The sequence below is a fragment of the Eucyclogobius newberryi genome, unplaced genomic scaffold, assembly GCF_026437365.1.
Source record: "Eucyclogobius newberryi isolate DKJ021-1_F unplaced genomic scaffold, fEucNew1.0.hap1 SCAF_5, whole genome shotgun sequence".
Classification (NCBI taxonomy): Eukaryota; Metazoa; Chordata; class Actinopteri; order Gobiiformes; family Gobiidae; genus Eucyclogobius; species Eucyclogobius newberryi.
Window position 1 is genome coordinate 39,222,608 of NW_027316167.1, and position 26,281 is coordinate 39,248,888.

General features: G+C 44.8%; 1 protein-coding gene across 2 annotated transcripts in view; it reads right to left on the minus strand.

Moving 5' to 3' along the window:
• Positions 1-26,281, minus strand: part of coro2ba (coronin, actin binding protein, 2Ba) — a 91,764-nt gene that overhangs the window by 9,125 nt on the left and 56,358 nt on the right. For both annotated transcript variants that reach the window (XM_072464899.1, XM_072464898.1), the window contains 9 exons: positions 18,494-18,694; positions 12,760-12,876; positions 12,097-12,246; positions 6,872-7,036; positions 5,358-5,474; positions 4,438-4,542; positions 3,367-3,463; positions 2,453-2,565; positions 446-536 (listed from right to left, as the gene is read on the minus strand). In XM_072464899.1, the coding sequence (XP_072321000.1) occupies positions 446-536; positions 2,453-2,565; positions 3,367-3,463; positions 4,438-4,542; positions 5,358-5,474; positions 6,872-7,036; positions 12,097-12,246; positions 12,760-12,876; positions 18,494-18,694 (1,156 nt within the window). The remainder of the gene's footprint in view (positions 1-445; positions 537-2,452; positions 2,566-3,366; positions 3,464-4,437; positions 4,543-5,357; positions 5,475-6,871; positions 7,037-12,096; positions 12,247-12,759; positions 12,877-18,493; positions 18,695-26,281) is intronic.

Consider the following 26,281-nt stretch of genomic DNA (forward strand, 5'->3'; position numbering starts at 1 on the left):
AGTCCCCTCATATTATTCCTATAGCTGTTAGCATTAGCCAGCAAAAAAATCACGTTATGAAAATTCAAGTCCACATTTAGGTCAAAGCCTCATTAAAAGTCATTGTTGAGTGTGTTTGGTTTAAGATAGTAATTAGCCTGAGCAAACTGTTTTATTCTTTAATATTGGGTCTGGCTTCACCATTCATTCAAATCCTCCTGTACCACATGATGTTTCAGCCAACAAGTGATTTTTAAATGCCAGAATTCTACTGAGAAATGGCTTGAAAACTAGAGCTAAATGGGAATGACATGTTGCAATTTCAAAAGTAAAAAATGTATGTTTTGTCATTTTTATCTTGCGTTTGTGTTCAAGTGTACGCCCTTCTTACCTCTCCGTGCAGTCACTGGTTCTGGGGTTTGTGAGGCGGGTGTTAACGTGCGCTCCTGACTGAACGTGAGCTCACCTTTGTTGATGCCGCTGAGCCACTCGGCAGCGGAGAGCGCCGGCTCTGTGCCTGCGGTCATGGGGTAGATGTCCTCCTGGTACGTGTCCGACTGCACACACAGACACACGGTTTATCCTCTGCTCTGACCACGGACATGTATGTGATCCTGTGAAGCCTGTGATCCAAGCATGTGATCCAGGCATGTGATCCAAGCCTGTGATCCAAGCCTGTGATCCAAGCATGTGATCCAGGCATGTGATCCAGGCATGTGATCCAGGCATGTGATCCAAGCCTGTGATCCAGGCATGTGATCCAAGCCTGTGATCCAAGCCTGTGATCCAAGCATGTGATCCAGGCATGTGATCCAGGCATGTGATCCAGGCATGTGATCCAAGCCTGTGATCCAAGCATGTGATCCAACGCTGTGATCCAGGCATGTGATCCAAGCCTGTGATCCAAGCCTGTGATCCAGGCATGTGATCCAAGCATGTGATCCAGGCATGTGATCCAAGCCTGTGATCCAAGCATGTGATCCAGGCATGTGATTCAAGCCTGTGATCCAGGCATGTGATCCAAGCCTGTGATCCAAGCATGTGATCCAGGCATGTGATTCAAGCCTGTGATCCAGGCATGTGATCCATGCATGTGATCCAGGTATGTGATCCAAGCCTGTGACACAGGCATGTAATCCAGGCATGTGATCCAGGCATTTGATCCATGCATGTGATCCAGGCATGTGATCCAATCCTGTGATCCAAGCATGTGATCCATGCATGTGATCTAGGTATGTGATCCAGGCATGTGATCCAAGCCTGTGATCCAGGCATGTGATCCAGGCATGTGATCCAGGCATTTGATCCATGCATGTGATCCAGGCATGTGATCCAAGCATGTGATCCAGGTATGTGATCCAAGCCTGTGATCCAAGCCTGTGATCCAGGCATGTGATTCAAGCCTGTGATCCAGGCATGTGATCCAAGCCTGTGATCCAAGCATGTGATCCAGGCATGTGATTCAAGCCTGTGATCCAGGCATGTGATCCATGCATGTGATCCAGGTATGTGATCCAGGCATGTGATCCAGGCATTTTATCCAGGCATGTGATCCATGCATGTGATCCAGGCATGTGATCCAGGCATGTGATCCAGGCATGTGATCCAGGCATGTGATCCAGGCATGTGATCCAAGCATGTGATCCAGGCATGTGATCCAGGCATGTGATCCAAGCATGCTTCACAACACTTATACCACAAACACACATCAACACATTTATGGATTCATTGTGTCCAAACTTTAGATGTTCATAAGGCGAAATGCAACAGGCAAAACTGTTTTAGTTAACTGAGTTAGTTTCAACTTATAAGCTTTCATGTGGTAATTATGACATGTGCACCTAAAATATTTTATTATTTCACTGAATGGACTTCATTCATGGATTTAAGAGCTGGGAGTTAACAAGATTTTGCTGGATTTTACTGATAGATTTTTTCATATATAATTCTAAGCCTGGTTTGTTCAAGATTTATTAATGAGGAAACGTTTAAAATTTGATGTAAATTTTCATTTAGATCTAGTTTCTCAAATTCTGAATAAAATATCAAGTTGGGTGTTTGGGTGTTGGGGTGTCGGGGTGTTTGGGTGTTGGGGTTTCGGGGTGTGGGGGTGTTGGGGTGTTGGGTGTTGGGGTGTTGGGGTATCGGGGTGTTGGGGTGTCGGGGTGTTGGGGTATCGGGGTGTTGGGGTGTCGGGGTGTTTGGGTGTTGGGGTTTCGGGGTGTCGGGGTGTTGGGGTGTTGGGGTATCGGGGTGTTGGGGTGTCGGGGTATCGGGGTGTTGGGGTGTCGGGGTGTTGGGGTGTTGGGTGTTGGGGTGTCGGGGTGTCGGGGTGTTGGGGTGTCGGGGTATCGAGCTGTTGGGGTGTTGGGGTATCGGGGTGTTGGGGTATCGGGGTGTCGGGGTGTTGGGGTATCGGGGTGTTGGGTGTCGGGGTTTTGGGGTGTCGGGGTGCAGTGGGACTGGTACCGACCCTCCTGGGCACGATCATGGAGATGGGCTCGATCAGGCCCTTCAGAGGGATGAGTTTGTAGAAGCGAAACACCTCACAGGCTCCGACGTCCAGACCGTGCTTCGGCATCACTCCTGCATCCAACACATTGTAATTATTATTCCATGTCGCTCATGTCTCAAGCACTTTGGGCCCCACTGGTTGTTGTGTGTGCTTGACCCTGACCCTAGCCCCCGGACCCCTCATTCACGGCATCGTCCAACACTCTTTAGCAGACTTTAGCAGTGCCTCAATAACAGAGCCATTCAGACACGGCTCATGCTTTCTCTTCACTGTGGCTCACAGGACTCTGGCGTCTGGAGGAAGCTAAACTCGGATAAAAAAAATGATTCCTGCATACAGTATCAGTCAAATCCGTCTGACGAGCTATGGATTATAGCTTTGTGGTTAAAGCTATTGTGGTTATAGCTATCCATTATAGCTGTATGGATTATAGTTTTGTCTATAGGAGTTTTTATTTATAAGAGATCTTCTACTGAGAGTGTTTTTCAGACTTCCTATAAGTGATCTGTTCTTTTCTTCTGTATCTACCTCTGTATCTTCCTGCGTTGCACCAATGGAATTTCCCCATGTGGGACAATAAAGGATTATCTTATCTTATCTTATTAATAATGATCATACATATTTTATCTAACGTGTATCCAACGTTAATCATCAAATGGACTGGATTATACAATGTTTTGCCTGCGATGGTGATCTTAATATGCTATGCGGCTAATGTTAGCGCCCGTCCATAAGAGATCATCACATTGCAGAAGGCGCTAGTCCACACGCTCCTGCTGCATCCTTCTGATCTACACAGAGCAGTCGAGCGTGGGTGGAGCTGATGCTGGACCCCTCTCCCTGCACACGTCAGCACACTCGGGCAGCCTTACCCAGCCCCTTCTGCGGAGCGGGGGACCGGAACTCCATCAGGTACTGCAGGTACGGCTTCTCTGTGGTCACCTCGAAGTAGCGGATGTTCCCGTCTCCCTGGAACACACAGGACACACATGTTGGACCGTGTGCCACCTTCTGTGCACAACCCAAAATGTTTTCAAAGAGCTGCAGTAATAATTCAAATGTAATTGCCGGTCAAGAAGACTTTTACTATTGGCTAAAGAAAATTGTATTCTGTTAATTAGACAAAAAAAATGTGAGAGTGAATACGTTTGGCCACTCATCCAAGCAGCTTCTTCAGTTCCTCTGTCAAGGTTCTGTTGAGTCACGCTGTCTGTAACTGTCTGAAGGGGGAGGAGCTAACTACACTCAAACTGACACACCCCATTCACCTTATTCCCCGCCCCCTTCGGCCCCTTTCTGCGATGGATTGACACTTCCGTTGTTTTGGCATGTCCGGTTGAGTTGGAATTCTGTTTATTTAAGTGGACAGCGAGGGAAAAGTCTTGCAGCTAAAATATTACATAAAGTACACTGACAAACTCTATAGCGAAACTCCTGTAGTATTTATTTAAATTGAGATTTAAGGGTGCACTGGAACTTTTGTGGAGGCAACCGGCTTGTCTAAATGTTCATGTTGCTTTGCTTGGATTGGAATTAAACATATCCATCGCCATAAAAGGAAGAAAAATCAATCTGAACAACGGTTTTGAAACAATATTGAAAACATTTTCGTTGGTGATTGAGGGATTACACCAAGTCCTGTCTGGAAACAAGCAGCGGACGCCACAAGTTACAGGTCAGATCTGTGGCGAGGCAAACATACTCACAGAGAGAATGCAGTATTTTTAAGCAGTAAAACCACCTGTGATTGATGAAATGCTGTGGAACATTTAAGGTAAAGCAGTAATATATCCATGGAAACAAGCCGACGGCAGCAGAGAAGTTACATAGTGCACCTTTAAACTCCAGATCTGTGTTAGAAGTGTTGCTGCTGGGATGTAACAGCTGATCATGTGGATTACTGTCAATCAATACATGAATAAAATGACCATTCGACCTCTGACCTTTCCGGCGAGGTACAGCATGTGAGTGTCTGCGTCGTAGAAGGGGAAGAGCAGTCCTGAGAGTCCATCTATATCCTCCTCCACCATGGGCATAGACAGGTCCTCCTGCAACAGTCCACAGCCACACAGACGGGTCAGATCCGGGTCAGATCCGGGTCAGATCCGGGTCAGATCCGGGCCCTTATCTCCTAAACCCACACCACCAGAGACATTCATGGACGGGAAATTCTCTGTCTCGATCACTTGGCCGATGCTCCCCCGAGGAACGCCAAATCAAACGTTCTATCACATATAAATGATCTCACCAGTCATGTAAAAGATGATGTTTAGTGACACTAGATTCTTACCAGAAGCACAACATCAGAATCTCAACTTAAAAAACAAGGCACCCTCTTACAATATGAAATGCCTTCGTAGGTCTTGAGTCCAATGTATTTCGGCCTTCTGGCCTTCATCACCACAACCCAAAGAGAGAACGCAAATGGTTTTCTATCTGAGTCATTATATTGAAATGCTGCTGCACCACAAGGCTGTGTCCTTTCACCTTTACTTTTTACTTTATACTAACATCTGTCAGACTCTCTTGAATTTGCACTTTATTCTGCACTATACTTGTAAAAATGTAAATGATAAAATGTAATTGTACATAATAATAAAAGCTCATATGTACAGAGCATGTTAAACTGTTTCATAAATCTCTGTTTATCTAGTTCTACTCTATTTACTGTAGCTTCGTTGCACTTCATGTTGAACTGCATTTAGCTGCACTGTACTTATACAGGTGGAATGACAATAAAGTTTAATCTAATCTTATCTCTTGGTGTGATGAATCATTTCTGTTGCACGTATTCTCCTGAACCCACTGCACAGCCACATAAAGGGGTCAGACCTGGCCGCACTGATCTGGAGGAGTGTCTGACCTGGTCCCATAGGGCGATCTGCCTTGTGTTCCAGCGGGAGAAGCCGGTGGTGAGCAGCCGCTTCATGTTTCCCACAAACACCACCCGGTTCACCCGGTGGTTCTTACAGTTGGCCTCCTACAGACAGGAAGTGTAAAGTCAGAGTGAGGTTACAATATAAGGACTGCGCAGATTACTCATTTATGTCTTGTTTTTCTTAGTTACTTACTTTCTGTAAACTATATACTGTCAGTCAGCTTAATCTGGTCAAAAATACACTGTACACTACAAACCCAGTACATTTCTGAAGTCATATTCCCATGTTGTGTCTGATATATTTTATTCACCGCTCTGGTCTCTGCTCCTGATTGCTTCCGCTTGGTGACGGGGCATATGGCTTTAATCAGAAATCATTTCATCCTGATCAGGAAGCACACACGCCAAGGTCAGGCACAAGAGTGATGAGCTGCAGCATGAGACTGTCTCATGGCTGTTCTATGGGCAAATGAATGAGAATTCTATTTTTTGGGGTGTGGAACATTATTCATGTACATGTGATCTGTTAAAAATACAGAGCTCACTTTGGTCTTAATTGGAAAATAATACATTTTGGAGGTTTTCTGTTTCCATATGAAACAGTAATTCTGCTGCTGTGACACAACGAAACAATTTGTGAAAAGAATACGTCCTTGAAAATGGCATTTTTTCTATATTTTCTAAAAAAAATTGTAATAGTTGAGAAAAATGCATGAACCCCAATAAGTGTGTGACTGTATAAGACGATTTTACAATTAGCAAAACATTTCTCTCAGACTCCTGGGACACAAAAGATCCAGAACTCATTTTGCCGTGAGGGATACACTAAGGAAAAAATTATAGTAAAAAAGGTACCAAAAGGATTGCAGAGGAGGAATCTGGCTCCCGGACTATAAATAAATTTTATAAAAAGGCTTGTTTTAACAGATTTTTCCCTCTCAATTTATAGATTTTCTTGTTTTAAAATGTGAATATTTTAAAGGAGACATTATGCTTTTTAAGGTACTTAGTATTATGATCTAAAAACAGTAATAGAAACAGGTCCATTGACTCAAACCTGCAGAACTGATAAGCCTCTTCATAGTGACACTCACTATAACATGCAACAGATTGTCATTTATACATATTTATATTATTATGTGTCACTTAGAGTCTTCATTTTTCAAATAATCGTAACTAAGTACAGGGATGTGGGCAGGGATAGGGGGTAGGTGAAAACAGGACATTTCTGAGCACTGGGGCCTCAGTTGCAGGACAATACAGGATTACTCAAACAGACAGGAATCAAAATACAATTTTGAGTAAACTAATAATGAGGAAACACTGTTTAAAAGCCCATTAAAGTTGATTTAGAATAATATGTCCCTTTTAATAGCATTTTACTTCTCTTATATGTTTATTATAAAATATAGAAGCATCTACATGTCAAGTGTTTTGTGTAGAACAGGTTGATTGTACTGTGTATGTTGCAGAGTGTGTGTTGCAGTGGTGCCTCTGACCTGCAGCACTCGGCCTGAGCGCGGCTCGATGACCCTCAGCTTGCGGTCCTTACAGCTGGTGGCCAACAGGCTGCCGTCCGTGTTGAAGGACATGCTGAGGACCACGTCTGAGTGACAGTCGATCATCTTCACCGGCTCTCCCAGCTCCAGGTTCCAGATCAGGATCTGCACACACAGGGACGTTACACACACTCTGCAGTCGACAGTGTGAGGACAGAGCAGGATTAACACAGCGGCATAACTGCAACTCAAATGTTCAGTTTTCCTTTTTTAACAGTTGTAGTTTGTGACTGTTGCATTGTTACTGGTTTCCTCTGTCGGCACGTGACATATTTTCTGTTGTATTAGATGAAAGCTGAGGTCGATTTTTAAACCATGTAAGAAGTAAGATGATATTTTTATACAACTTTTTGTGAACAGCTTCTTCAGACGGGGAGATGAGGCAGAACACGTGGACACAGATCCAGTCCTCAAACACAGGGTTTGTGATCAAAGGCCGGCCGTCTGATCTAGTCACTAAGTGTTGCTATTATTCAAACAAAATCACGGCACAATCAAAATGAGAATAAGAGTCCAACCTGGTCCAAAGTCTGTCAAATGTTTCTGTTTCCAATTTAAGTCCGAATGTGATTTTTCCCATTTTCCGTAGGCCCATTATAACGTCAGTCCAGTCCTATATTGTGTCATCCATTTTTTCCTTCGGGCCTTTTTCCTGGCTCCAAAGGCCGTTTTAAGACTTAAAGGTGGTATGGACGATTTTTTTCAGCATTTTTTTTTATCATATTTCCTCGTGGCGTGGATAAATCATTTGTCCTGCCACGTATCAATCATAAAACGCACCTATCACTCACCTGCAGCCGCGTCAGGCTCGTCCCCACGTTTCCGCGTGTCTAAGCGCATGGATCTATCATAATATAGTTCCCTCAGTGTATGGGGCAAAATGAAGACGGAGAAAGACAGTTCGAGCTGACGCAGAAGAAGACAGAAATCTACGGGAGACGAGAGAGGCGATGCGCTCCGTTGCGCTAATAAACAAACACACGTGTGTGTTGTATCAGTCCACACGGGGGAGTGGCATGTGCACGGGGGAGTGGCATGTGCACGGGGGAGTGGCATGTGCACGGGGGAGTGGCATGTGCACGGGGGAGAGGCATGTGCACGGGGGAGTGGCATGCGCACTTCCGCCTGCGTTCTCAAATCGCCGAAAAATCGTCCATACCGTCTTTAAGTACATAATTCTGAAAACAAGTGTGATGTCTGTAGAGCTTGTTGATCTCAGTCCAATATTTCGGAGCAAAAGGACAGTCCCTAAACATGTGCTGATGAACACTTCCAGTTTTCTTGTGAATAGTGAGCACTTTGACACGATGTTATGAAAAAAACAACAGAATGTGATTTTTTTGGTCCTCCATTCAGAATGATAAATGTCCTCCCATTCTTCATCTGTCAAAGCAAAATGACCTTCTCTTTAGCCTCTCTTTGTAATGTATTCAGCAGAGTGGTTATCTAGATTATGAATGCATTTACATACTTTTGATATTATTCTCCTTGATGTTCTGATGTATTTGCCTTTATCATGATTTCACTCAAAGGATTAAGGTGGGAGTTGCTTTATTTAGTTTCTTGGTTATAATAACTCCTTCACTGTAAATACAATAAAAAGTCCTTAGTAGAAAAAGCTTCAGTTGTAGTCATCTGGACTCAGTTTGAAAAAATAGACGTTTCGACTCTCATCCAAGAGTCATTGTCAATAACAGAATTTAGGTCGAGAACTCCGATATTAATACTGTTCTGTGGTAAGACCCGCCCATTGGGAGGAGCCTTCCTGAAGTAGAAAGAGTTGTTTGTTTCAACAGAAACTCCCCCCTTGTATCTACCGAGCTAGCCTATTCAGAATCTTAATGGGCTATTAGAAACCTCTTTGTCTTTGTGAGACCCTGGCTCAACCACCCTGAGTACCTGATTAGCATCTGAATGTCCTCTACCTTTCCAGGGGTTCAGTAACCCATTATAAATAACAGGAAGATTAAACCTTAGCCCTCCATTTCTGTTTAAAGAAAACTGCAATTAGAAACAACAAAATGACTGAATCGGAGGCTGCAGACCTGAGGTTACGTGTCACAGCGACCCTGAAGAGTGCCAAACCACCGCCTTCAAATATCACAGCTGAAGAGAGTAAAGCACTTTCAGCACTGGAAAAAGATCATAGCATCAACATCCTCCCAGCAGACAAGGGACGTTGCACTGTGATTCTCAACGCAGCTGATTACGAAGCCAAAGTCCACACCCTCCTCGAGGACACGACCACATACGAGCGCTTGAAAAGAGATCCGACCAGTGGCTACAAGAAGAAAGTGATAGACTGTTTACAAAGGCTGGAAAAAGAGGAAGCGATAGACCGGCCTCTGTATTACAGACTGTATCCTGGGGAAGCCGTGCCCTGCATTTATGGCCTCCCAAAAATACACAAAAAGGAGGTTCCACTCAGACCCATAGTGTGCAGCACAGATTCCATCACTTACAATGTGGCCAAGCATTTAACAACTATATTGGCTCCGCTTGTGGGGAATTCGGAACATCATGTGGAAAACACGCACAACTTTGTGGATAAAGTGAAACATCTCCAACTGGACCCAGATGACCTCATGGTTTCATATGATGTGGTGTCCCTGTTCACCTGCATCCCGACCTCTGATGCAGTAGCAGCAGTGAGGATCAGACTGCAGGAAGACACCACCCTACAGGAAAGGACCAAACTGACACCTGAACACATATGTAAACTGTTGGACATCTGTCTGAACACCACTTACTTTCAATTCCGGGGACAATTTTACAGACAGATTCATGGCTATGCCATGGGCTCGCCCGTCTCTCCCATAGTGGCCAACCTGTACATGGAGCACTTTGAGAAGAAGGCACTGTCCTCATTCTCAGGCATAGCCCCAAAACTGTGGCTCCGCTATGTCGATGATACTTTTGTAACAATCAAGAAACAAGAGCTGGAAACCTTCTCTGATCACATCAATGCTGTGGACCCACATATTAGGTTTACAAGAGAAGACGCTAAGGAGAATCGCTTGGCCTTTCTTGATTGTTCCACGATCAGAGGAGAGGACGGGAAACTCCAAATAGAAGTATATAGGAAACCTACACACACGGACCAGTATCTGCTCTTTGGTTCCAACCACCCACTACAGCACAAGCTGGGTGTGATCAGAACCTTACAACACAGAGCTCAAGGTGTGCCCACCAGCTCAGAGGGCAAGAAGAAAGAGGAAAAACATGTCCGTAATGCCCTCTCAGCCTGTGGTTACCCTCTCAGCCTGTGGTTACCCCGCTTGGGCTCTCAACAGAGTGAAGAGAACCAAGAAGCAGGACAAAAGGGAAACTGAACAGAGAAGGAAGGGTGTTTCTATCCCTTATGTGTCTGGCCTGTCGGAAAAACTGCAGAGAATTTTTAGACAACACGAAGTCCCTGTTTATTTTAAACCAGGCAACACTTTAAGACAAAAACTGGTTCACCCAAAGGACAAGTTGCCGACTCAAAAACAGAGCAATGTAGTTTATTCGATCCAATGCAGTGAAGAAAGCTGTAAAGAACGTTACATAGGTGAGACGAAACAGCCTCTACACAAGAGGCTTTATCAGCACAGAAGAAATACAAGTTCAGGACCTCAGAGTGCCGTGCATCTCCATCTTGAAGCCTCTAATCACTCGTTTGAAGACGGTGAGGTGAAGGTTTTAAGCAGGGAGAAAAGATGGTTTGAAAGAGGAGTCAAGGAAGCTATTTTTGTTAAAAAAGAAAGACCTTCTTTAAACAGAAATGGAGGGCTAAGGTTTAATCTTCCTGTTATTTATAATGGGTTACTGAACCCCTGGAAAGGTAGAGGACATTCAGATGCTAATCAGGTACTCAGGGTGGTTGAGCCAGGGTCTCACAAAGACAAAGAGGATTCTAATAGCCCATTAAGATTCTGAATAGGCTAGCTCGGTAGATACAAGGGGGGAGTTTCTGTTGAAACCAACAACTCTTTCTACTTCAGGAAGGCTCCTCCCAATGGGCGGGTCTTACCACAGAACAGTATTAATATCGGAGTTCTCGACCTAAATTCTGTTATTGACAATGACTCTTGGATGAGAGTCGAAACGTCTATTTTTTCAAACTGAGTCCAGATGACTACAACTGAAGCTTTTTCTACTATGGAACACGCCTGGACGAATGAAGGATTACACCGACAATAAAAAGTTCTGTTTCTCTAAGCCAAAGGATTCTTTCAACATATCAACGCTCTTCATGTGAAATACCATTATACTTTTGTAATCCAGACGGTGGCAAGGTTAGCGCTCTTGCCTCCCAAGAAAGAGATCATGGGTTCAATTCCTGGACCAGACCAACATCACATGATCTTTCTGGGTGGAGTCTCCATGTTCTCCCCGTGTTACCGTGGGTTCTCTCTGGCTCCTCCCACCGTCCAAACACATGCATGTGGGCAAAATTGGCAACTCTAAATTGGCCCGAGTGAGAGTGAATGGTTATCTATGTCTGTTTGGTCTGCGACAAGTTGGCCACTGTCCAGGGTGCACCCCGCCTAAGGGCCAAAGTCACTGGGATAGGCACCATCGACCCCCGAAAGTGAACAAGTGGTTGAAAATGAATGAATCCTGACCTTGAATCAGGTCAGTTCTATTTGGTACAAAACCTTGGTCATAATGTTTAAGATTTGAACATCTTAGTTCAGTTTGTATGTTTTGATCAGCTCTTTCCATGTTGCCCTTTTGTTTTGTTTTACTTTTTCTCTTTTTTCTTTTTCTATTCACCTTATTCCACAAGTCCACCAGAGCGCCGCCATACCACGTAATCCTCTTTCCAGTTGTATTAGTTAAACTAAGTTCTACACAGACGTAGATAAAGTAGATTCTGTGCATTGTTGACATTTTATACAAATCATTCTCCTTTAGAGCATCTTTTAGTGCTGAGACTCCCTCGTTCTTCACTTAAGGGAACAGTAAGTGCCATTACAACAGAAGTGCTGATCTGTGGCAAAAAGCGGCACAAGTGTGCGAGGTGGAATGAGGTGAATATCCTTCCTTCTTCCTCTCTTTCTTCCCTCTGGTCTTCCATCAGAGCTGGACTGTAGAGTGCTGCTGTAATGCTTTGCTGTAAATAACTGCCGTGTGCTCTGTGATTGTGAGCTCCTCTGACACATCACTGTTCGTTTTTGGACCTTGTAGTCGTAGCCGGCGCTGAAGAGGACGCCGCTGCTGGTGGGGTGCCACTCGATGAGCCCCACCCGTCTGCTGTGTCCGTACAGCTCCAGCAGGGCGGCGCTCATGTTCCGCCTCAGCCCGCCCTCTGGGATCTCCCACACGCGCACCTGAAAAACACAGAAAACACACAAGTGGGGAATATGAAATATGAAGCAATAATCTCAGATCCAAAAATTGGACTAAAGTGATGTTTTTTGTATGTATGTATTATATTTATCAACTCATAAATAATTTGATGGGAATGAAAAGGACTGTACCTGATTTTTACTGTTTAACGTGAAAAACTGAACTGGCTCATGAAATAAAGTGAAATCTGTTCTACCCCAGTGCAGATATATTTATATACATATATATACAGTAGTGAAGTTAAAGCTGTGAAGCTCCGGAGACAGATCAAACTGTCTCTCTTCACAACACAACCCAAACTACCATTTTATTAACACGGTTTTGAAAATTATGGGTAAAACTCCCTTTTCATGTAATGCGCCGCGGGGCCTATATAAGTCTATGGGAGATTTAATGTTTCCCCAAACAAAGGTAATATAATAGAATGATAGGTTGAACTTCCAGCTACTTGACGGTTTTGCCCACGTTCTATAATAAACTCCTCGAACACTTACAGAGGTGTCTTCTGAGCAGGACGCGATGATGTTCTCAAAGAACGGGTTCCACTTGATGTCCAGAACGTTCCCTTGGTGTCCACACACTTTGGAGTAGTGCGTGTCCAGACGCCCACACTGAAAAACACAAACACATTCAGTGTCTGATGTGTAGAGGAGACTATGGGGCCTAGTGTCTAAAGACAACGCCTCTGTTTTCATGAACATACAGAAGACTCTACAATCAGTGATTTCATACCATATAAACTCTCAAAATCGTAATAATCCAAATGACTGGAATATGGATGGTTTTAGAATCACTGTACAGATGACCTTTGACCTGTCACCTATGAACCTGTCAAGTTTGATTGAGCAAATAAATCAATGGAATTATCGATGGTAGAAAGTTTGATTGAAATGGATCATTATTTGTAATTGTGCATTAAAGGATGTATTCATTTGAAATGTTTCGAACTTCATCATCTGGACAAGGGTTTTTAAAATCGTGGTGTTTCAACGAAATTCAAGGATCTGAAGAGTTCAAAACCTCTTGATTTGACATTGTCCAGACACTTACAATTATTTTACTTGTACTTTGAGAGTTTTTAAAACACTTTTAACCAAATAAAGGGTTAAATATGGTGACTAAAGGCTTGACTGACGGAAATAGTTGATTGTTTTTCGACATTTTGATTCAATAATGTCTTTGTCTTTGTCATGTACCAGAGCTTGTTCATTGTTCTGTCTTGTTGTTGCAGTGACCCCGGCTGTCCAGAGGAGGGCAGCGGCTCCTCACACCAGGATGAGCTGAGGACGAGGGTCAGGATGAAGGTTGGATGGACGTCCTCAAGCCAAAACTGTCCCAGAGTCAGACTGTGGTCAGCAGATACCAGGAGGCAACTACTTATCAGTTTATTAGTCAAATATCAAACTATTCTTTCTCTTGCAGAGCGGGACTTTTTAAATACATGATCAAACTAATACATATGGTGACTGAATTGCCTGACCCGCCAGCCCCGCCCACATTCTGTTCGAGTGCGTAAGGGTCTGGAATCGGAGTCAGAGCCAATGAAGTCGTCGGTCATCCATTTACCGACCAATCCCAGTCGGAGGTTTTAATGTGTCACACTGAGATACGGAAGTAGCTTTCCACCCCCCCGTTGCAAAACATTCAAGATGGCGGACCCGGCTCGTGACCCGGCTCGTGACCCGGCTCGTGACCCGGCCTCGTGACCCGGCTCGTGACCCGGCTCGTGACCCGGCTCGTGTCCGAGTGTTTACTTCTGCTCTCGTTTCGGTTTGAACGATCAGGAAAGTCCGCTCTACTCGCCGTGATGAACGTGCGTTAGATGCGGTTATACGAAGGGCGTCATCGCGATTCAGGAGACATTTTCTGCGTTCAGGACGGATAACGCGGAACACGCCTTGTTGACATGGGCTACGTAATATCCGGTTCAGCGTGTCGCGTTTTTTGCGTCACTTCTGGGTTTATGTGATTGGTTCTGTCTCTAAACTCCGCCCTAGAAATAGAAACGCAGCGGTCGAGCCCCAGAGCCACAGTTTTGATAAGTAGTTTGTCAAAACGTGTTGGGAATGGCTGGTCAGGCAAGTGACTGTCTTTGTCTCTATAGCTATTTTGGTTTAACTTATAAATTATGTAAAGCCCAGATACAGTAACTATTGCTTTTTATATTCATAGTCTGATTTATCGCAATTAGTAGATTATTTAGTGCAATATTACAAACCTTTGAATACAATTATTTGAATGATCCAAAATACTGTACTTTTTTTAGTAGGATTAATAGTTTATTTTTGTGTACTGCAGCTTGTATTTATATAAATCCATCTTTTAGTGTGAAATGTACTTTATAGCCAGGTTGATTTACAGAGTAAGTACAGGACTAGGGGGTGAAAACAGCACTCTGCGATAATATAATGTCAGAACAGTGTGTTTATCAGCCCCAGAGTGTTTTCACACTTTAGAGGAATCAGAATGGAGCTGCTAATTGTAATAACGCTAATCCTCTCACACTTCAGCTAATGTGAGGCGGGGCATCAGGGTGAATCTGTGAGTGCAGCGCAGACACGTGGAGCTGGCTCTGTTTACGCTGTGATTACAGGGGCAATACTTTCAGTCTTTACATTAGAATAATCTGCGACTGATGACAAAAATGTGACTTGGGCCGTCCCACACAGACAGAGCAGCACTTTACCAGGAATAATATATATATATATATATATATATATATATATATATATATATATATATATATATATATATATATATATTCATAAGGAAAGTAATAGTTTGTTTTGTGGGTGGAGGAGAAATGTGTGTGTGTGTTTGTGTGTGTGTGCGCGTGTGTGTGTGTTGTGTGTGTGTGTTTTTGTGTCTGTGTGTGTGTGTGTGTGCGCGTGTGTGTGTGTGTGTGTTGTGTGTGTGTGTTTTTGTGTCTGTGTGTGTGTGTGTTGTGGGTGTGTGTGTGTGTGTGTGTTTGTGTGTGTGCGTGTATGTTTGTGTCTGTGTGTGTGTGTGTGTGTTTGTGTGTGTGTGTGTGTTTGTGTGTGTGTTTGTGTGTGTGTGTGTGTTTGTGCGTGTGTGCGTGCGTGTGTGTGTGTGTGTGTGCGCTGTTAGCTGTTAGCTGTTAGCTGTTAGCTTTACCATGACAGAAACACTGCTCTTGCTCTTGTTGCACATATAAACTTTTCAGATGCTCAAAATATATGAAATAAGTGAGCGATATTGTGCAGTTTGAACTAGTTGTGTGCGTTTGTTTAAAAAAACACACACAATCTGGTGATTGTGGAGACGGGAACTCCCCTCATGAATGATGGATGTTCAAATGTAGGTCAGAGTCCTTCACACGGGGGGTGATGTTGGGGGTCGTGCTTAAAGGTCACATGTAGAATATTTATGGTATGATATGTTTTAGAAAGAAACAACAGATGTGGTGAAGTAAGTCAAAAGCTCTTTGCAGACAAGTCCAAAAAATGATCGGTATGAAAAGGAAATGAATCTAAGCTAGTTTATGACATTTGTCTTAACACACTCCTCTTCTCTGCTCCTTCTCTGAGCCTCACAAAACACTTCAAATCCCCACTTTTGTGATGTCATAGGTAGAACTCCGGAACCTGCAGTTTTCAGGTCCACAAATCATCCCCAGACTCGTTCTGAGCATTTCTGCCTAAAACGCTGTCATTAAAGCTGCATGTTTTCCCTCTGCTGGCAGGAGATGGCGCTATAACACCAAATCCTGATGAGGGATTGCCTCACAGAAATGAAGTAACGTGTACTTTCAGCCGCTACATTATGTCAAGTTCTAAAAACATGAGATGCCAAAGCAAAGGTGCATCTACGGGCAGCAGCAGATCAGCGGCGCGCGAGGGGCCGTTCTGTGTGGAGTTTGCATGTTCTCTCTGTGTACGCGTCACAACAGGATGCCCGGTGGTGGAGTGGTTAAGGCACAGCACACATATGCCAGGCTCCACGTGCAGCCGGCCGCAGTGTTGTGAGTTCAAATCCAACTTACTGCATGTCCTCCCCTCTCTCTTCCCCCATTTCATCCTGTGCTTTTCTGTCTAAAAAAGCCAACAGGTGACAACATCTTCGACTTTCCGACAGGTTCAACTCCTGACTGGGCGGGGCCGTTCTTTGTGGACTTTGTAGAACATAATGTATGGTCTTCCTGTTCATGTAAAAGTGAAATCAAAAAACACATCTCTTTACAGCTCTTTTTAAACCTCCAAATGAACATCCTGTCTCTCTCCTCACTCCAGCACAGTCCTCTCGCCCACTCGAGCGCACTTTGACCTTTCATCACTCAGAGCTTCAAGTGCTCAGCTGAGTCTGTCTGCAGAGAGGAACCATGAACCAACCCAGGTCTGCCCGGTTCAGCACAAACTGTAATGTATAAATGATTCCCGTGCATGTTCTTTTAGAGCGATGTTGCTTTCGTCTTCTTTCTCCAGATGATTTTTTTTCTCCAGCAACAAAAACATTTGCATTTGGCTCTTGTCAGGGGCCGATACACTGACTATCCCGGTTAAATACTGGGTACATCCTCGCCTGGAGACGCCCTCTGCTGACTAAAGTGGGGAGTGACGTATTTTGAAAAAGACAAATTAGCAGCGCGGCGATTCATCCATTAATTATAATGACGCCAATTAAGTGTGACCAGAACGAACTCATAGCATCAATTTGATTTCGGAGATCTAGAAAAGTATTTGCTGAACCCATAACTTTGACTGCTACTGTTTACAAGGCTTTCCCCGTGTGTTAATGTGCTGCTGGCTCTCACATTCTAACACTGGCTTCAAATCTAAAGTTGGCAACTTTTAGAAAGCTGAAAAGGCTCCACTGTAACAAACATCATTATGACATTATGGGGAACAAACAAAAAGCTAAGTGAAAGCATGTGCAGAACAAACCTTTAAACAAAGACAGTATGGAGCAGTCAGGGAACATTGTACTGAGCGTCTCGACAGCGTCTGCAGAGGAAACTGTTACGTATCACTACATGGAACAGTTTATCCAACAGCCATAAATATGAAGGGTTTGGACATAAAATATTCTAAAGTCTAGTTTGAATCCTGAGGGCCAAACCTATTTACATTTTGCATTTGAATAGTTCCTTTGTAAATACAATTATAATCAAGTTGTCTTGCGATCTAAATGACTAGGTTAGACTACAATGATTCACTTAAACGTAGTGAACATGATTATATTGAAGATTTTGCAAACATTTTGCCTATTTTCCCCAGTTTGACAATGTTGAGATGTTTATGATGTTACATCCTGGTTGGACATGGACATGTGTTAATATGCTGCCTTCATGGGTTTTTGTATGGACTGAAAAATGCACAAAGAACTCAGGAATTCGAGTCCAAAGCTGCAGCTCGACTTCCACCCCTGACGACTGCTGCTGTGGAGACGGACCAAAATCAGCAGATTTGAAATTATGTTAATTTGAGCTTTTTGACTAAATGTTACTGATTTGTTGACCATAAGCTTTGAAAGAGTTTATAGTCAGGCCAGTTAGGAACAGGAACAGGAACTCTAAATATAGGAAAGTGTCATCATCTGCATTGAATATCTTGTTTTTCCTCCTAAATAACAATATAAAATAAAGTACTTTAAAGAAAAAATATTAATAAATAATAATATTCTTGGGCTTTAAACATGCTCTTGAGAACCTTTAGTACTGTACATCTCTGTTTTAGGAAAACACCAACAAAAGTTTGAAACAAACAAGCTTACATTTGGATCTCTTGATTTTGCCATGGGACTAACTGAGATTTGACTCCATCGACTGGTTGCAGAGGGAATTACACACAGTTTAAGCGTGCTGGTTCCAGCAGCAGTTGTGCTGATCATGCTTGAATGGCAGAAACGAGTCTGGAGATGATTTATGGGCTAAAAATGGCAGAGAATATTCTCAGAGCCGAGAGGAAAGAGGACTGTCTAATTAGGAAACTAGTGTGAATGAAGGTAAATGCTACTCCAGGTATGTTTCTGATGAAGGAACAACGTTAGGACGTGGTTAAAAGCTAAAAATGTAATTTCTGCATAACATGTATGTATAAGTATGCAACAAAATGAACCCTCTCATGAGGGTTAAACCTGAGCAGGTCTTTAAGGCAGAGATGTCCAACACAGCCTTGAAATCAGACCCCAGACCTTCTCACAGTGTGTGAGACTAACCACTAAGCCACCCTCACTGACAGCAGTAACCACTTTAGCATTAGCATAGCATACCTGGCTGATGGGTATTACAATGAAGGAGCCCCCGCCAGCGCTCTCCGTCACCACGGCCATGTATTTGGAGTTGACGGCGCAGAAGTGGCTGTCGTGCACGTTCTTGGTGATGGGCACGCCATCAAAGCAGTGCTCGCGGTTTGCCGCTTTCCCGTAGACGTTTCGAAACTTGGAGCTTCGGTAGGTCGGACGCCATGACATCTGGAGAGGAGAGACAGCAGTGCGTCAATATGTGGAAAGTATATAATAAAGAACTCATTATTTGGGTTTACGGACAAGTTGATCAAGGTCATGCTCATGAGTTTCTGTCATTGTGTCCCTGAGCAGGACACCCCAGTCCCACCATAGCACATTGCAGACCGATACATACACTTGCACACGACATACACTTGCATACGCACCACATAAAATGGGACTAAATTTGGGCTAAACCCTGAGCTAAACCTAGACTAGTCCAGCACTAAACTCGGAATAAAAGTGGTACTGGACGTGTCTATTTACGGGTTCTGAAGTGGACACTCCAGGATCAGATGAAGTGAACCAGTGTTACGGGTGGAAATGAGCTCGAGCTACAGCCTGGTACAAAGCATCTCTCCTGATAAGGTTATTGTATATTGTGCACGGTCCATGTCTCAAATAAATAAACTTAACACACAGTTCAAGAACAGCATTAGAATCAAAGCATGCAATAAAACCAAGATAAATAACTTTAAAAATGCTAAAAGAGCAAAAAACTCTTATGTAGAATAAGTGGCTCTAGCTATGATTATGGACAGTGCAGCATATGGATGGAATAAATAATAGTGGTCTGGCTTGTTTTGGCTCCCTACACTCCCTACGTTAGCGTGAGATGGCATCAGCAGTTTGTTTATTGACGCACGGCACTCACAAACCCAAAAAATTATATTTCCAGAACATAATGTATCTAACATTATCCAACGCAAATGCATTGCATAAAGCAAGGTTGAAACACAGTGTAGAAGCTTTGCAGAGAAGTGAAATAAATCCAGACAGCAGTAGACTATCATTTTAAATGTAATGTGTGGGCATCATTTAGAGTTAAATGCTGATCAGGTCCCTTTCTCTGCTTCACCCATGTAACAGCTGTAGATTGACTCTATGAGCCTCCAGTGTGACTGGACTGTGCAGAGGAAACAGGAGCACAAACTCCTGAACCTCTGTTTTCTGTTGCTTTGATGCTCATTTACGAAGTGAAAGCGCAGGAGCAGAGCCAGACGTGGAGGAAGTTCTCTGTATGTTAAGCTTCAAAATGCTGAATGATTTATTACAAATTAGTCTAATAAGGAACTGAATTTGAACGTGGCTAAAGTTACACGTAAAGCGCGTACATGCGATACGGTGGTCAGTATTTTATGACCCTGTCCCAACACGACTCACAATAAAATGATAATTTATTGCTCCAAACTGACCTGAGGGTCACATTTTGACCCGCGGGTGCAAGACACTATGTCTCTGGTTTTAGTGACATAAAGCAGCATAAACGCACATTTGTCCCGCTCTCTGTCAGTCACAGGTCCAGCAGCTCAGGGGCCGAAGCACAGGGGCCGAAGCAGTGGAGCAGACTGAACCATTGTGAGAGAGCGGTGACTGAAACAAAGACATTTTTCAATTTGTCAAACACATAAACTGGAGAAATAGAACATAAAATGATGGCCCCATACACTGTAATAAATACTAAAACTAAAATAGATTTATTGGCCCATCTTTCTGAGCTCTTGTAAGTCCCAGGCCCTTCCAATCTTTCTAATCTTTCTCCCTCGTTCGACGACCCTGGTCATTAGTTCTGGTGACGTCAGCTGGAGCCAGGACCTGAGCATAGTACTATATATTTACACTTAAACACTTATAATTACACTTTGGTTGAAATAAAAAAAACAATGTCATCCTTTGTAACAGAAAAGTAACTGACATTTCTGCATCGCAAATTCAAACTTGTTAATTATTTTTCATTATAAAGACTTAAAACCATCAACGTTAAGCTCTGATGTCGGTTTATAATTGAAAATGTTTTATGATTTACTTCTTTTTGCCCCCAATCCAAACATTTTAACATTTTAGTGACAGCATTTTAAAGGGTCTATAAAAAGTTTGTCCGTGGCACACGTCATGCTCGCATCGATCGCTCTGAGCCAGCTGTGGATGCTAACTGACCTCTTTATCTCGGACGGATCAATGAAGGTCAATGCTTTACACAGAAAACTAATCACACGAGTTGTGTTGTGCCAACGCTTCGGTCGGACCATCTGGCACAAAGAGCAGAGGAGGGAGGAGTCAGCTTCAGCTCACATGCACATCATCTGCCTCCTCAGCCTCTCCAGCTCCTCCTCTTCACCACCACCAGAGTCTGGAACCCTTCAGAGATATTTTCATACCAAATCTATCAATTGCATAACCCAATATCTAGATCTGATTATCGAAATTTGAACTCTACTAGATAAAACAACATTTATAATTAACATATCTAAAGGTAAAATCAATTCCTATTCAGAGGGTTTCACCTTAAAAACTGGGACTTATTACTTCCAAAGCTGACGTGCTCTGCTTACACCAGAAGAAGAATGTACATGACGTTGTTCACAGGAAAGACTTCTGTGCAGACAGTACATCCTGTCAGGAAGTAGTTGGGATTCCTTTCAAATCAATACAATATTCTGAATCTGAGGTTTCCTTTTCCAGCTCACAACAGGAAATGGCAGAGACGAGGAGGAGGAGGACGAACGCACAGAAAGCATTGTTCTTTAAAGAGGAAGGGAAAGAGAGGGGGAGGGGGAGAAGAGGAGGTGGGAGAGGAGCTGAGGAGGAGGAGGGAGGAAGAGGAGAGAAAAGGAAAAGAAAGAAGAGGCGAGAGGAGAACAGAGGAGGAAAGGGGAGGATAGATGAAGAGAAGAGAGGGAGAGAAGAGAGGGGAGGAGAGAGAGGGGAGGAGAGAGGGGGGAGGAGAGAGAAGGGGTGGAGAAAAGACGAGAGAAGGAGAAGTTAGTTAGGGAGGTGGAGAAAGGGGAGAAGAGGAATAAGGAAAGGGAGATCAGAAGGGGAGGAAAGAGGAGGAGTAGGAGTGACTGCTCCTCTGTGCTCACATTTGAAAGCATCTTCCATTCCACTCTAAAGACGTTCTCTACAGCGGCTCTACAGGAGATGACCTGACCCCGGCGTCCACATGGGGTCATCCACAAGGGGTCATCCACATGGGGTCATCCACATGGGGTCATCCACATGGGGTCATCCACAAGAGGTCAGTCCACATGGGGTCAGTCCACATGGGGTCATCCACATGGGGTCAGTCCACATGGGGTCATCCACATGGGGTCATCCACATGGGGTCAGTCCACATGGGGTAATCCACATGGGGTCATCCACATGGGGTCAGTCCACATGGGGTCATCCACATGGGGTCAGTCCACATGGGGTCATCCACATGGGGTCATCCACATGGGGTCAGTCCACATGGGGTCATCCACATGGGGTCAGTCCACATGGGGTCAGTCCACATGGGGTCATCCACATGGGGTCAGTCCACATGGGGTCAGCGCGGCACACTCACTCAGGAGTGACGGGGCGTGTCATCCCTCATTTGTCCAGCAGGGTTCCGTTGGGTAGTGTAGAAGAGTTCTCAGACCAGGTCAGCAGACTGAGATCTTGATCGTCAAGACAGTGTCCAGATGCACCAACTTCTGATATATATGTATCCAACGATAACTAAAATCAGGACTTAAAATACTTATTTGTACATTTCAGACTCCAGGTTGAACATTTCACTTGTCACTTGTCACGTTTCACTTTTCAAAATGAAAAACAGGTCCCTTGGGTGCTCTGCATCTCAGTTCTGCAATTTTGAACAGGAAGTCAATTAACCTGTTTCTATTCTTGAGCTGTTTTGCATCAATATTGTGGTTTACGATGAATAAAATGTACAATAATCATCTACTTATGTTATTACTAAAATATGAAAAAACTTCATACATGATTTTAAGAAAGAGAAATCATTTGTTGAACTGTATGATCCCAACGATCAGACAGTTTTAGATGTCAACAGTTAACAAAACATATAAGATTATATTTGTAATAATAATGCTCTAAGACGCTCTAGCAGCTCGTTCAGCCTTTACATGTGTTTTGAGCAGATATCATCACTGACCCACCATCATCGCTCAAACCTTTCCACTCACTGCTAAAATATCCAAAAGTTTGTCATCTGCAAATCCTGTATTTACAGACCCTAAAACACACAGCTATGAGGCCACGATATGACGCCAGTGTTTGTCCTTCTATTCTCTATTAAATGCTGGACTATAATGTGGAGACGTGGTCTGGAACACAGCAAAGACGAACAGAACCTTCTGCAGAGCGATCGGGAGCAGAGCTGGACACGAGCAGAGGGACAGAGGGACAGAGGGGCAGAGGGACATAGAGACAGAGAGACAGAGGGACAGAGAGACAGAAGGACAGAGGGACAGAGGGACAGAGAGACAGAGAGACAGAGGGGCAGAGAGACAGAGAGACAGAGGGACAGAGAGACAGAGGGACAGAGGGGCATAGAGACAGAGGGACAGAGAGACAGAGGGACAGAGGGACAGAGAGACAGAAGGACAGAGAGACAGAGGGACAGAGAGACAGAGAGACAGAGGGGCAGAGAGACAGAGAGACAGAGGGACAGAGAGACAGAGGGACAGAGGGGCATAGAGACAGAGGGACAGAGAGACAGAGGGACAGAGGGACAGAGAGACAGAGGGACAGAGGGACAGAGAGACAGAGGGGCAGAGAGACAGAGGGACAGAGGGACAGAGATACAGAGGGACAGAGAGACAGAGGGACAGAGAGACAGAGAGACAGAGAGACAGAGGGACAGAGAGACAGAGAGACAGAGGGACAGAGTGGAATCTGGGTTTTCTCCTGTGACTTGTGCTCATGAAAGTCCCCGAGGCAAAACAAACATGGAGTCTGACATATGAGATACAATCTGATGATTGTGATGCAGAGGAGGCTCGTGGCTGATACTGATACTGATACTGATACTGATACTGATACTGATACTGATACTTCAGGGCACAAGTGAAGCCTGAGGACCCTCACCCTACGAGGCCTCCGCCTACAACCAGGAGCTCACGTTACTGGGTTTAGAAAGTATGTGCTGCGGCAAAATACCAACAGGAATATTAGCTCAAAACCCCACAAAATTCTGTCAGACCCTAAGGCAGTGTTTTGTTGCTTTCTTGTAAGAAAAAGTCTCCAAAATCTAATTCACAATGATCAGCCGGGATCAAACCAACAGTAAACACACATGTGACCAAACATTAACACCAACATGTGCCCAAGAGTGAAGGCCCCGTGTGACGGCCAAAGAGCTCAGCTGTGATTGAGCATGTAGCGTTAGCATGTAGTGTTAGCCTCAGCTAACGCTACATGGCTACTGACTTTACCAGAGCCTGAGCCTGATCTTTGCTCAAACAAACTTTGGTCATAGCCACGACTCACGATTTAAAATTTTGCTGTGTGACATAGATGTACTATGATGTCCCAGAGGGACGATCACATACTCACTCTGTATTAGCAGGTTGTGCTCCTTGATAGTGAACTAAATATGAACAAGCAGAGCTGTAGATGTTGTTTTGATTGAAGCAGATGTTTGTGGCCTGACGTAAACTCTAATGTACAAGAACAAAATCATTAGGATGCGTTCACATTTTTCCTGTTTTGGTTCTGGTTTGAGTCCAGTTTAGCTCTGGTCTGGTGCTGTGTGTCTTACTCTACTCTTTTCCCTCATGTGAAGAGGCTCGGACTCTAATGTTTGTGAAATACCTAATAAAACATGTCGTCACCAAAGCCACAAAACACATGACCTCCCATTCAGAGCAGTGTGTGAGGACAGAGGAGTGAGACAGAGGAGTGAGACGGAGGAGTGAGACAGAGGAGTGAGACAGAGGAGTGAGACGGAGGAGTGAGTCAGTGGAGTGAGACGGAGGAGTGAGTCAGTGGAGTGAGACGGAGGAGTGAGACGGAGGAGTGAGACAGGAGTGAGACAGAGGAGTGAGACGGTGGAGTGAGACAGAGGAGTGAGACAGAGTGAGACGGAGGAGTGAGACAGAGGAGTGAGACAGAGGAGTGAGACGGTGGAGTGAGGCAGAGGAGTGAGACAGAGGAGTGAGACGGAGGAGTGAGACGGAGGAGTGAGACGGAGGAGTGAGACAGAGGAGTGAGACAGAGGAGTGAAACGGAGGAGTGAGACAGAGGAGTGAGACAGAGGAGTGAGACGGATGAGTGAGACGGATGAGTGAGACAGAGGAGTGAGACAGGAGTGAGACAGAGGAGTGAGACAGAGGAGTGAGACGGAAGAGTGAGACGGAGGAGTGAGACAGAGGAGTGAGACAGAGGAGTGAGACGGATGAGTGGGACGGAGGAGTGAGGACAGAGGAGTGAGACGGATGAGTGAGACAGAGGAGTGAGACAGGAGTGAGACAGAGGAGTGAGACAGAGGAGTGAGACAGAGGAGTGAGACAGAGGAGTGAGACGGAGGAGTGAGTCAGTGGAGTGAGACGGAGGAGTGAGACGGAGGAGTGAGACAGGAGTGAGACAGAGGAGTGAGACGGTGGAGTGAGACAGAGGAGTGAGACAGAGGAGTGAGACAGAGTGAGACGGAGGAGTGAGACAGAGGAGTGAGACAGAGGAGTGAGACGGTGGAGTGAGACAGAGGAGTGAGACAGAGGAGTGAGACAGAGGAGTGAGACGGATGAGTGAGACGGAGGAGTGAGGACAGAGGAGTGAGACGGATGAGTGAGACAGAGGAGTGAGACAGGAGTGAGACAGAGGAGTGAGACAGAGGAGTGAGACAGAGGAGTGAGACAGAGGAGTGAGAAAGAGGAGTGAGACAGATGAGTGAGACGGAGGAGTGAGGACGGAGGAGTGAGACGGATGAGTGAGACGGAGGAGTGAGACAGAGGAGTGAGACAGAGGAGTGAGACAGATGAGTGAGACGGAGGAGTGAGGACAGAGGAGTGAGATGGATGAGTGAGACAGATGAGTGAGACAGGAGTGAGACAGAGGAGTGAGACAGAGGAGTGAGACAGAGGAGTGAGACAGAGGAGTGAGACGGATGAGTGAGACAGAGGAGTGAGACAGAGGAGTGAGACAGAGGAGTGAGACAGAGGAGTGAGACGGATGAGTGAGATGGAGGAGTGAGACGGTCGAGTGAAACGGATGAGTGAGACAGAGGAGTGAGACAGAGGAGTGAGACAGAGGAGTGAGACAGATGAGTGAGAAAGAGGAGTGAGACAGAGGAGTGAGACAGAGGAGTGAGACGGAGGAGTGAGACGGAGGAGTGAGACGGAGGAGTGAGACGGAGGAGTGAGTCAGTGGAGTGAGACAGAGGAGTGAGACGGAGGAGTGAGACGGAGGAGTGAGGACAGAGGAGTGAGACGGATGAGTGAGACGGAGGAGTGAGACAGGAGTGAGACAGAGGAGTGAGACGGTGGAGTGAGACAGAGGAGTGAGACAGAGGAGTGAGACAGAGGAGTGAGACGGAGGAGTGAGACAGAGGAGTGAGACGGTGGAGTGAGACAGAGGAGTGAGACGGAGGAGTGAGACGGAGGAGTGAGACAGAGGAGTGAGACAGAGGAGTGAAACGGAGGAGTGAGATGGAGGAGTGAGACAGTGGAGTGAGTCAGTGGAGTGAGACGGATGAGTGAGACAGAGGAGTGAGACAGGAGTGAGACAGAGGAGTGAGGCGGAAGAGTGAGACGGAGGAGTGAGACAGAGGAGTGAGACAGAGGAGTG